Source organism: Hypanus sabinus, chromosome 9 (assembly GCF_030144855.1).
Source record: "Hypanus sabinus isolate sHypSab1 chromosome 9, sHypSab1.hap1, whole genome shotgun sequence".
Classification (NCBI taxonomy): domain Eukaryota; kingdom Metazoa; phylum Chordata; class Chondrichthyes; order Myliobatiformes; family Dasyatidae; genus Hypanus; species Hypanus sabinus.
In genome coordinates, this window is record NC_082714.1 from 70,674,477 (window position 1) to 70,688,147 (window position 13,671).

General features: G+C 44.3%; 1 protein-coding gene across 3 annotated transcripts in view; it reads left to right on the forward strand.

Moving 5' to 3' along the window:
• LOC132399478 (protein kinase C beta type) overlaps positions 1-13,671 on the forward strand; it is a 346,894-nt gene that overhangs the window by 253,566 nt on the left and 79,657 nt on the right. For all 3 annotated transcript variants that reach the window (XM_059979897.1, XM_059979895.1, XM_059979896.1), the window contains one exon: positions 8,704-8,850. In XM_059979897.1, coding sequence (XP_059835880.1) covers positions 8,704-8,850 — 147 coding nt within the window. The remainder of the gene's footprint in view (positions 1-8,703; positions 8,851-13,671) is intronic.

Below are 13,671 nucleotides of genomic sequence, written 5' to 3' on the forward strand. Positions count from 1 at the left end.
TAGTTCCATTCCGTTCCAGAGACCTTAGCCCATCCTCATCTCCTTCCACTCTTCCAGTGTTCAAATAGACCTATGGTCAACCATACACTACAAATATCCCCACCATCTCAGAAAAGAGTCTGATTCAGATGTATTATCACTGACATATGGCATGAAACTTGTTTGTGGTACAGTACAGTGCCAAGACAGAAATCTATAAATTATAAAAAATGGGCTAATGGATTGTTGAGACAATCCATTATGATGACGGAGGCGAAGAGGATGTTCTTAAATCATTGAGTGTGAGACTTCCTGCTCCTGTACCTCCTCACTAGTGTTAGCAATGAGAAGATGGCATGTCCTGAAATGATAGATGCTACTTTCTTAAGGTACTCCCTTATTAAGATGTACTCAATGGTGGGTTGTGCCCATTATGATGGTTGAGTCTATAACCCTCAATAGTTCCATGTGATCCTGTTCTTTGACAGCTCCATACAAGGTAAATACTCTCCACAGTACATCTATAGAAATTTCCAAGAATTTTTGATGACATATCAAATCTCCTTAGCTCTGAACAAAGTAGAGACATAGGTGTGCTTTCTTTGTGATTGCATCAGTGTGTTTGGCCACGGACAAATTCTACGAGCAGTTGACACCCAGGAAATTAAAGTGGCTCACCTTTTCTACCGCTGACCCATCAATATGGAAAGATCTGTGTTTGTCTGACTTCCTCTTCCTGAAGTCCACAATCAATTTCTTGGTCTTGCTGACATTGAGTACGACATTGTTGTTGTGACCCCACTCAATCAGCTGATCTATCTCCCTCCTGCAAGCTGCCTCATCTCCAGCTGAGATTTTACCAACAACAGTGGGATAATTGGCTTATTTGTAGATTCCATTTAAGTTGTGCTTAGCCACATAATCATAGTTTTGGAACAGTAGAGCCATTGGCTAAGCATGCATCCTTATGAAGAATCTTAAGTTGATTATCAGCAAGGAGGAAATGTTATTACTGATCTGCAGTGTCTGTGGACTCCCAGTAGGGAAGTTGTCACAGCCATGCATTCAGCGCAGCCTCCTCTATTCCTGGACCTCGGTAACACAACCTATTTTGACATCCCTCCCAATTTTCCTAGTATTTGTCCCAGTGTTAGCAGCTGCACCCAGCATTTTTTATAGTGCGCATATGCCATCTGTCCTACCCCTCTCAATAATAAACCTCCAAACTTTGCTCCTCTCAACTAATCCCAGTTATAGTCATAGAGCAATATAGGCCCTTCAGCCCAACGAGTCCATACCATCCATGGCACCCACCCATCCAGACCTAATTTCCTGTGTTTGGGCCGTATCCTTCTAAGCCCGATCTCTCCATGTTCAGTACCAATTCAAATGCTTCATAAATGATAATATTGTAACATGCCTCAACCACGTCCTCTGGCAGTTCATTCCATAATTTATTACCTTCTGTGTGAAGAAGTTGCCCCTCAAATCCTCTTTAAATCTTTCCACTCTCACCCTAAATCTATGCCTGAAGTTTTGGACTTTCATATCCTGGGGAAAAAGAGTGCTACCATACCTTATCATGATTTTATAAACTTCTGAGGTCAAAGGAATAAAGAGCGAGCCTGACCAACCACTCTAACTCAGGCTCTGTCGTCTTGGCAACATGTTCATAAGACTTTCCTGGATTCTTTTAGTTTAACCTCATTTCCTGTAATAAGGTGACAAAAACTTTACACAGAACTCCAAGTACTGCTTCACAAAAGACTAATGTAATTGCAATATAATGTCCCAAGTTCTATACTCAGTTCTGTGAATGCCCACCATGGTTCCCACCCATCTAGTCTCTGACTGATGGCCAGTATGCTAAATGCCTCCTTCACCACTCTTTCTATTGGCAACATCACTTTCAACAGATGACGCTCTTGTACTCCTGAGTCCCTCTGATCTGTTAAAATCTGTATGCCCTGGCATTCATGGTATAAGTTCTAGGCTGATTTGACTTGCCAAAATGCATCACCTCACATTTATCTATATTGAAATGTATTTTACATTCCTTGGATATCTTCCCTAACTAATCAAAATCTGTTCTTCATTATCAACAACACCTCTTCGTATCATGTCATCCATAACCTTTACTGATCATGTCCTGTGCATTCTCATCCAACTCATTTTTATAAATAATGAATAACAACACCAACTCCTGTGGCACACCACTAATCTCTGGCCTCCATTCCAAGAAAGCCCTCTGAGCCAATTTTGAATCTACCTAACTAGTGCTCCCTGGATTCTGTGGGACCTGACTTTACAGATCAGCGCTGTCAAAATCTGAATAGAAAACATCCACTGCCCTACCCTCATCTACCTTTTCTGTAACCTCTCCAAAAACTCCAGCATGTTCATCAAACATGAAGTTCCAAGCATAAATTAATGCTAACTCCTCCTAATTAGACTCTTTCTTTGCAAATACTGGTAGATCGGGTCCTTGGAATTCCCTCCAGAGTTTCCCCATTGCTGATGCCAGGCTGGCTGGCCTGTAGTTTGCTGGCTTATCCTTACTGCCCTTAAACAATCTAACAATATTGGTCACCCACTCTTTGAGAACATTACCAATGGCTAATAATGAAACAAGTATCTCTGCAAGGGTCCCCACAATTTATCTTTCAGCTTTCATTAAAGTCCAAGGATACATTTGGTCAGGCTCTGGGGATTTAACCACTTTAAAACACTGTGAGGCTGCAATTATGTCCTCCCTGATAAAATGAATGTTCCTCAAAACATCTCCACTTGTTTCCTTTACCTCCTGATCAATCATGATTTATCCTCAGTAAATACTGAGGAGAAATATTCATTAAAAATCAAATGCATGTCCTGCTGTTTGAGACATAGACATGCTAATCTCTAAAGGGACCTACTTTTGCCTGGTCACCATTTTAATCTTCGTGACACCTACATTCTTTGCATTTATAAAAAATTAACTTGAGACATTCGTACCCCACTTGGCAGTTTTTGCCCTAATTCTTGGGCTATAGTCACACCTCAGAAAATAATGCACCCTCTAGGAGCTTCATTCCCCCGTAAAGGCCACTCCAGGTTTTAAAAGACTTTCCACTTTTTGGAATATACTATTTCTCCCGGCCTTGCATTCTAATAATCCCTGCTGCAACTGACTGCAATTGTGACTCTTCATAATGTAGTTCTGTCATGCTTTGACAACACTTCCCAAACCTGCCGCCTGTCCCACCAAGAACAGGGCAGCTGGTACGTGGAAGCACCATTGCCTGCAGCTTCTCCTCGAAGTCACACTTTTTATTCATTTGGAGATATATATAACTCTTTCAAAATCCTGGAACTCACTCCCCAAACCACATTGTGGCAGTACCTTCAGCACAAGGGCTGCAGCTGTTCAAGGAGATAGCTCACCTCCACCTTCTCAAAGGCAGTGAGATGGACAGCAAATACTGCCTTTGCCAGCAATTTTCTGACCCTGACTTAAAAAACGATTCTAACAGCCCCTCCCACCCAGACTGAAACAACTGGTTTCTCTTCTTGGACCACTCTGCCTCTACACCACTTTTCTTACATCATAGGAAAGGGATTGTTTGAGTTTGAGTGGCCTGTGGAAAGTGGCTAGTGAGTGAGTGGGCCAGTGAGGGAGTGGAGATTTGAGGCTTTGACTCGAGAGGCTTCAACGAGAAGAGGCAGAAGACGAGTTTGTTCCCAGTTAGTCTTTACAATGCCTCCTGAGACGGTGATGTGCCTGTCCTGTGAGATGTGGCAGTCTTGGGGGAACTCCCCTCTCCCGCAGAGTCACATCTGCCAGAACTGTTTGTGGCTGGGTGATCTGGAAGACCATATGAGGAATCTGGAGCAGCAGTTGGATGACCTTCGACTCATAAGGGAGAATGAGGCAGTCATAGATGAGAGCTACAGGGAGGTAGTCACACCTTGGCTGCCGGAAGCAGGTCGTTGGGTGACAGTCCGAGGGGGGAAAGCGAGGGAGAGTAGACAGGTAGTGTAGAGCACCCCTGTAGCCATTCCCCTGAATAATAAGTTTACCGTGCTGGATGCTGTTGGCAAGGATGACCGACCAGGTGTGTGGCACGGTGGCAGGGCCTCTGGCACTGAATCTGACGCTATGGTGCAGAAGGATGGGACGGAGAAGAGCAGAGCTGTCGTTATTGGAGACTCTATAGTCAGGGGAGCATACAGGAGATTTTGTGGACATGAGAAGGACACCCGCATGGTTTGTTGCCTCCCGGGTGCCAGGGTCCAGGATGTCTCTGACCGGGTGCATGACATACTGTTATGAGAAGGAAAGCAACCAGAAGTCGTGATACATGTTGGAACCAACGACATAGGCAGGAAGAGGGATGAGGTCCTGAAGTGTAAGTTTCGGGAACTAGGCAGAAGGCTGAAGAACAGGACCTCAAGGGTGGCGTTCTCAGGATTGCTGCCAGTGCTATGATGGTAAGATGGTAAGAATTGGAGGAGATGGCAGTTGAATGTGTGGCTGGGGAGTTGGTGCAGGGCGCAGAGTTTTAGATTTTTGGATCATTGGGATCTCTTCTGGGGAAGGTGGGACCTGTACAGATTGGATGGGTTGCACCTGAACTCGAGGGGGAGCAAAATCCTTGCAGGTAGGTTTGCTAGCATGGTTCGAGAGGGTTTAAACTAATTTGCAAGGGGGATGGGACCCAGAGCGATAGAGCAGTGGAAGGGGTGCATGGAGTAAAGCCAGATGTAACATATAGAGAGGCTTTGATGAAAAAGAAGCAGAATAAAGGCTGTAAAGCTAGTAAGGTAGAAGGGCTAAAGTGTATGTACTTCAATGCAAGAAGCATCAGGAACAAAGGTGATGAACTGAGAGCTTGGATACATACATGGAATTATGATGTAGTGGCCATTACGGAGACTTGGCTAGCACCAGGGCAGGAATGGATTCTCAATATCCTAGAAGTGCTTTAAAAGGGATAGAGAGGGGGGAAAAGGGGAGGAGGGGTGGCATTACTAGTCAGGGATAGTATTACAGCTGCAGAAAGGGTGGATAATGTAGCAGGATCCTCTTTTGAGTCAGTTGGATAGAAGTCAGGAACAGGAAGGGAGCAGTTACTCTACTGGGGGTATTCTATAGGCCCCCCTGGTAGCAGCAGAGATACCGAGGAGTAGACTAGGAGGCAGTTTTTGGAAAGGTGCAAAAATAACAGGGTTGTTATCATGGGTGACTTTAACTTCCCTAATATTGATTGGCACCAGATTAGTTCCAGCGGTTTAGATGGGGCAGAGTTTGTTAAGTGTGTCCAGGATGGATTCCTGTCACAGTATGTTGACAGGCCAACTAGGGGGAATGCCATACTAGATCGAGAATTAGGTAATGAACTGGGTCAGGTCACAGATCTGTCAGTGGGTGAGCATCTGGGGGACAGTGATCACCATTCCCTGGCCTTTAGCATTATCATGGAAAAGGATAGAATCAGACAGGACAGGAAAATTTTTAATTGGGGAAGGGTAAATTATGAGGCTATAAGGCTGGAACTTGCGGGTGTGAATTGGGATGATGGACCTGTGGTCGATGTTTAAGGATCTTTTGCAGGATGTTAGGGATAAATTTGCCCTGGTGAAGAAGATAAAAAATGGTAGGATGAAGGAACCATGGGTGACAAGTGAAGTAGAAAATCTAGTCAGGTGGAAGAAGGCAGCATACATGAGGTTTAGGAAGCAAGGAGCAGATGGGTCTATTGAGGAATATGAGGTAGCAAGAAAGGAGCTTAAAAAGGGGCTGAGAAGAGCAAGAAGGGGGCATGAGAAGGCCTTGGTGAGTAGGGTAAAGGAAAACCCCAAGGCATTCTTCAATTATGTGAAGAACAAAAGGATGACAGGAGTGAAGGTAGGACCGATTAGAGATAAAAGTGGGAAGATATGCCTGGAGGCTGTGGAAGTGAGCGAGGTCCTCAATGAATACTTCTCTTCAGTATTCACCAATGAGAGGGAACTTGATGACGGTGAGGACAATATGAGTGAGGTTGATGTTCTGGAGCATGTTGATATTAAGGGAAAGGAGGTGTTGGAGTTGTTAAAATACATTAGGATGCATAAGTCCCTGGGGCCTGGCGGAATATTCCCCAGGCTGCTCCACGAGGCAAGGGAAGAGATTGCTGAGCCTCTGGCTAGGATCTTTATGTCCTCGTTGTCCACAGGAATGGTACCGGAGGATTGGAGGGAGGCAAATGTTGTCCCCTTGTTCAAAAAAGTTAGGAGGGGTAGTCCGGGTAATTATAGACCAGTGAGCCTTACGTCTGTGGTGGGAAAGCTGTTGGAAAAGATTCTTAGAGATAGGATCTATGGGCATTTAGAGAATCATGGTCTGATCAGGGACAGTCAACATGGCTTTGTGAAGGGCAGATCATGCCTAACATGCCTGATAGAGTTCTTTGAGCAGGTGTCCAGGCATATAGATGAGGGTAGTGCAGTGGATGTGATCTACATGGATTTTAGTAAGGCATTTGACAAGGTTCCACACGGTAGGCTTATTCAGAAAGTCAGAAGGCATAGGATCCAGGGGCGTTTGGCCAGGTGGATTCAGAATTGGCTTGCTTTCAGAAGGCAGAGGGTTGTGGTGGAGGGAGTATATTCAGATTGGAGGGTTGTGACTAGTGGTGTCCCACAAGGATCTGTTCTGAGACCTCTACTTTTCGTGATTTTGTATTAACGACCTGGATGTGGGGGTAGAAAGGTAGGTTGGCAAGTTTGCAGGTGACACAAAGGTTGGTGGTGGTGTGGATAGTGTAGAGGATTGTCGAAGTTTGCAGAGAGACATTGATAGGATGCAGAAGTGGGCTGAGAAGTGGCAGATGGAGTTCAACTCGGAGAAGTGTGAGGTGGTACACTTTGTAAGGACAAACTCCAAGGCAGAGTACAAAGTAAATGGCAGGATACTTGGTAGTGTGGAGGAGCAGAGGGATCTGGGGGTACATGTCCACGGGTCCCTGAAAGTTGCCTCACAGGTAAATAGGGTAGTTAAGAAAGCTTATGGGGTGTTAGTTTTCATAAATCGAGGGATAGAGTTTAATGATGCAGCTCTATAAATCTCTAGTTAGGCCACACTTGGAGGACTGTGTCCAGTTCTGGTCGCCTCAGTATAGGAAGGATGTGGAAACATTGGAAAGGGTACAGAGGAGATATATCAGGATGCTGCCTGGTTTAGAGAGTATGGATTATGATCAGAGATTAAGGGAGCTAGGGTACTCTTTGGAGAGGAGGATGAGAGGAGACATGATAGAGGTGTACAAGATATTAAGAGGAATGGAGAGAGTGGACAGCCAGCGCCTCTTCCCCAGGGCACCACTGCTCAGTACAAGAGGACATGGCTTTAAGGTAATGGGAGGGAAGTTCAAGGGGGATATTGGGGGAAGGTTTTTCACTCAGAGAGTGGTTGGTGCGTGGAATGCACTGTCTGAGTCAGTGGTGGAGGCAGATACACTACTGAAATTTAAGAGACTACTAGACAGGTATATGGAGGAATTTAAGGTAAGGGGTTATATGGGAGGCAGGGTTTGAGGGTCAGCACAATATTGTGGGCCGAAGGGCCTGTAATGTGCTGTACTATTCTATTACCTATTATCTAACTGCCTATTCAAGTCGTCAACTTTTATTGTCATTTCGATCAGAACTGCTGGCACAGTGCATGGTAAAAATGAGACAATGTATTTCAGGACCATGGTGTTACATGACACAGTACAAAATACTATACTGAACTACATAATAAAAAAAAACACAGAGAAAGCTACACTAGACTACAGAGCTACACTGGACTGCATAAAGTGGACAAAAACAGTGCAGGCATTACAATAAGTAATAAACAGGACAATAGGGCAAGGTGTCAGTCCAGGCTTCGGGTATTGAGGAGTCTGATAGCTTGGCAGAAGAAACTGTTACATAGTCTGGTCGTGAGAACCCGAATGCTTCGGAGCCTTTTCCCAGATGGCTGGAGGGAGAAGAGATTGTATGAGGGGTGCATGGGGTCCTTCATAATGCTGTTTCCTTTGCAGATGCAGCGTGTAGTGTAAATGTCCGTGATGGCAGGAAGAGAGACCCCGATGATCTTCTCAGCTGGCCTCACTGCAGGGTCTTGCGATCCGAGATGGTGCAATTTCTGAACCAGGCAGTGATGCAGCTGCTCAGGATGCTCTCAATACAACCCCTGTAGAATGTGATGAGGATGGGGGGTGGGAGATGGACTTTCCTCAGCCTTCGCAAAAAGTAGAGATGCTGCTGGGCTTTCTTTGCTCTGGAGCTGGTGTTGATGGACCAGGTGAGATTCTCCGTCAGGTGAACACCAAGAAATTTGGTGCTAGTAGCTGATAGTAGTTGATAGTAGCTCAGACAATCCCATTCCCCTTTAATTTTCCCTGTCATTTATTCTCCCCGCATTCCTTTCAATTTCCTCCAGATTTTGCCACTACTCCACATGGTAGGGGCAATTTACAGCAGCAAATAGACCTAACAGCCTGCACACCTTTGCATGTGGGAGGAAACTGGAATACGCTGGGGAAACCAGGGTGATGCAAACTGCACACAGACATGCCTGAAGTTAGGATTGAAAGGGGTCTCTGGTGCTACCTGCTGTGTCACTGTACTCCTCTCTCCCTACAGCCTTATCATTTTTGCCTTGGTTGAAAGTCCTAGCTTGAGTATTATTACTGGTGGTCTTCTGTCTTTTTCTAGAGAGCCAGAATTGGACCAGGATCTAAGGCGGCTGAGGAGAAGAGATCTGATTCTTGGTCCAAAATTGACAACAATGGCAATCGAGACCGAGTGAAGCTGACTGACTTCAACTTTTTGATGGTGCTAGGAAAAGGCAGCTTTGGGAAGGTAGGAGTGGTGACACCATGTGGCTTTCTTGTGTTAATGTTTGTTCAGCTAGCACAATGGTGTTGAAAGGAGTAGAACACTGCAATACAGAAAACAGTAGCAATGAGAGAATGTCCAGAGAAGGCATTTTTAGTCAGGGGAAAGTCTTTGATAGGGAATTGAAGGAATCATCTGCTTTATTACAGCAATTGCTGTTGGATCTCCCCAGGACCACAGCTGCAGATTGATGTCATTTCCAAACTGATCTAACTGAGCACCAGGCCACCCAGGTCTTGTTGCATCTCCCCCTATTTGAGTCTGTCACTAAGCTGATTGCCATGTATACCCCACACCGACATCCTGTCAGTTAGAATTCACAGTTACCCTCCCACGTAACTTTGTGACATCTGCAGACATGGAGATATGCTTAGTTCACTTGTCTAAATCAGCGTATAATATAAAGTGGTCAATATTTCAAATTGATTACTTTTTATTGGATCTACAGTAGATCCAGTGGGAAATGAGGTGGGTGTTGTAATGGAAAGAAGGAGAGTGTAATGTATTATGTGAGTATTCGTAGGTCAGAGTGCGTATGACGTCAGAACACGGGGGTTTTTGTAAAATGTAAGTCTGGTGAATAAATGTGTGTGTTTAATACTGCTGTGTCCGAGTCACATTAACGCTACATGGTGTCAGAAGAAAGCGGAAAGGAAAGGAAGAGAAGACACGTAACAAGTTACAGCCACCATCGAGTTTAAGCCTATGGGGTAATATTGCTGAGAATTGGAAGGTATGGCTCCAGCAGTTTGAGCTGTTTTGCACCGCTAGTGGTGTAGATGGCAAGACGGAGAAAGTGCAATGTGCTACGTTTCTGCAGGAGCAGAGGCAATAAAGGTTTGCAACACATTTGTCTTCCAAGAGGGTGAGCAAGATAAAATTGAAGTGTTGAAGAAAAAGTTTCAAGATTACTGCGAACCGAGAAAAAACCTACCGTACATTCGACACATTTTTTACAAGGGCTCAAGGACCGACAGAGACTATAGATGCCGACATAACAGATTTGAAGAACGAGGCAAAAAATTGTGAGTTCGGACAACTGCATGATTCTTTAATACGCGACAGGATTGTCTGTGGCATACGAGATGATCATGTGAGAGGCAGACTGTTGAGGGAGGTGGAGCTTACATTGGAAAAAGTGATATATGCCATGCTAGCAAGATCATGTCGAGTCAGGTTAAAATGCTTAATGAAGAGACTCAAGTATACAAAATAAAAGCTGTGAAAACTGACAAGAGTAGGACAAAGCCAGCTCCACAGGATAATCAAAAGTAAGTTAACTGCAACAGATGTGGTTATAAACATGGATACAGAAAATGTCCAGCCTTTGGTAAGACATGCAAATTATGCAGAAAGAAAAATCACTTTGCAAAGATGTGCAAATCACAGGAGCAAGCAAGGAAAATGCATGCTGTGGAACAGAGTGAGCACAACAGTGACATATTCATTGGAACAACTGAAGTGAAACAGGAGGTATGCATCAAGAATATTGACAATGCAGAGATGGATGTTGAAGATGACTGGACTCAAGATCTGATGATAAACAGGAGGAATGTGACATTTAAGCTTGACACTGGGGCAAAGTGCAATGTAATGTCAGCAGAAACATTCAACTCACTGGACATCAGAGGAAAACTTGGAAAATCCACCTGCAAGCTCGTTGGATATTTTGGCCACAAGACAGCATCATTGGGAAAGAAAACACTCACCTGTGTGTACAAAGGACAAAAACACAAGATAGAGTGTGAGATTGTGCAACAGCATATTTTCGGCAATACTAGGCAGAGCAGCATGCATAGAGCTAGGCCTGGTGAAGCAAATCTATGGTGTTGAGAAAGAAAATGACATTCTCAAAGACTTTGCTGACTTGTTTTCTGGACTAGGATGTTTACCAGGGAAACACCATATCCAGATTGATCCAGCTGTTGCATCAGTCGTGCATGCTCCGAGGAAGGTTCCAGTTGCTCTCAGGGATCGAGTAATGGAGGAGCTACACAGAATGGAACAGATGGGAGTCATAACAAGACAAATTGAACCGACCGACTGGGTGAATAGTATAGTGACTGTGGTCACAGAGAAAAAGATTAGGATTTGCATGGATCCACACGATCTCAAGAGGTTGTCTCCTGCATGCCTAATGCAAAATACTTTTCAGTATTGGACGCAAATCAAGGTTTCTGGCAGATCAAGCTGGATGAAGAAAGTTCCAAATTATGCACTTTCAACACGCCCATAGAGAGATACCATTTCCTGCATCCACCCTTTGGGATTTCTTCTGCATCAGAGGTATTCCAGAGGTCAGTGGCACAAATGATTGAAGGCCTGGATGGAGTGGTCAGTATCATTGATGATTTGCTGATATGGGGTGACGCCATTGAGGAGCATGATCAGAGATTGAGGAAGGTTCTGGAGGGAGCACGTGAGTACAACCTAAAACTGAACAAAAGTAAATGTAGGATCAGAACTATAGAGATCAAATACATAGGTCACATACTCAGCGCTGATGGGCTAAAACCAGATAATGAAAAGGTCAGGGCTGTGGTACAGCTACCACCACCTGAAGACAAGCAAGGACTTTTGAGGTTCATGGGCATGATACAGTATCTTGCCAAGTTCATTCCCAACTTATCGGAGGTCAGTGCTCCACTTCAAAAGCTACTAGAGGGCAATACTGAATGGCATTGGGAAGATGAACAAAAGAAAAGTTTTCACACATTGAAGCAGTTGGTTACAAATGCACCAGCACTCAAGTTCTATGATATCAATGAACCGGTGACAATGTCTGTGGATGCCAGTTCGGAAGGAATAGGAGCTGTTATACTGCAGGATGGGAGGCCTGTGGCGTATGGATCATGAGCACTTACAGACTGTCAATGCCGATATGCTCAAATCGAGAAGGAATTACTCGCCATAGTTTATGGGTGTGAGAAGTTCCACCAGTATGTATATGGCAAAGAAATCCAGGTTGAGAGTGATCACAAACCACTTGAGAGCATCTTCAAAAAGCCACTTCATCAAGTTCCTATGAGGCTGCAAAAGATGCTTCTCAGGCTACAGAGGTACACCTCACAGTCACCAATAAGCCAGGAAAAGCACTGCACATCGCTGATGCTTTGAGCCGTGCTTACCTCAAAGAGCAAAAGGAAGAGTTGCTAGGAAGAGAGCTGGAGGTCAACTGGGTTACACCTCAGCTACCCATCTCTGAAGGGGAGTTGAACATGTTCAGGAAAGCGACTGCAGAAGATCCTGAAATGCAAATGCTAAGAGACATTAAAATGAATGGATGGACAACAGAAAGAAAAGATGTCCCAAAAGAAATGCAGAAATACTGGACATTTAAAGAGGAAATTAGCTATGCATCAGGACTAATGTTCAAAGCGGCAAAACTCATAATACTAAATCAAATGAGACAGGAAATGCTCAACAGAATTCATGAGGATACTGGGGATACTGAAATGTAAAGAAAGAGCAAGCGACATTCTCTATCAGCCAGGTATGTCAACTCAGATAGAGGACATTGTGTCTCAGTGTGCTGTTTGTAATGAAAATAAAAACAGCAATACAAGAGAGCCTTTGCTTCCCCGTCCACTACCAGGAAGACCATGGAAGAAGCTTGGCACAGATCTCTTTTGCTACAATGGTGCAGAATATCTACTTTGTGTGGACTACTATTCAAAATATCCTGAAATCACCAAGTTAAGTGACAAGTCCAGTCAAGGTGTCATTACCGCAATGAAGTCGACATTTGCAAGACATGATATTCCAGATATTGTCGTCAGTGACAATGGTCCACAATATGCCAGTGGTGAGTTTAGAGAGTTTTCAGAAAGCTGGGAATTTCAACATGTTACTTCCAGTCCTGGGCACGCTCAGTCTAATGGACAAGCAGAAAGAACTGTACAAACTGTGAAGAACATGCTCAAGAAGGCTCAGAGCAGCAACGGTGACCCGTACATTGCTCTGCATGAATACCGCAACACACCGATTGAGGGTGTGGGGTTCTCTCCTGCACAGCTGTTGATGGGACGTCGTCTGAAGTCCAAGCTGCCAACATCCACAACTCTACTGACTCCTGAAAGTAATGCTCAAGTACATGACAAGCTAAAGTACAAGCAAATAAAGTAAAAGAGCTACTATGACAGACATACAAGACAGTTACCAGATCTGCATATAGGTGAAAATGTCAGAATACAGAGAGGAGACACTTGGCAGCCAGCTGTGGTTGTGAACAGGCATCAGCAGCCAAGATCCTTCATAGTTCGCACGCCGGATGGAAGAGTCTACAGGAGGAACAGGAAGCATCTGCTGAAGACGGGCGGGAGGGAGTTCCCACGTACAGATACACATGACATTTCCACAGATACAGACATGGAAACAAACGACACCAAGAGTGAGTGGCGTGAAGAAACCCCACGACGCAATGACTGAAAGTTCGGCGCAGACAGACCGAGGTGGAAATGCAGACACAGAGGTTACTCAAGAGACTGACTCTGAATGACAAGCACAGTCACAGTTCTATCACACAAGGTCTGGGAGACAAGTCAAACTTCCAGCTAGATACAGAGACTAGATCTACCTACAGTCTTGCACAGTTTGAGACAAAATCACATTTGTTATAAGTTCCAAGGGGTGAAATAAAAGGTTTATTAGTCTATGTTAGTAAAAGAAAATATACTGCTGTTAGTATTGTAAGATACAATGTAGAATACATTATGAGAAGTTAAGATTTTATTAGTTTATGTCATGCTGTTGTAATGTTAGAAAGTCATACCTAGAGGCATTGTT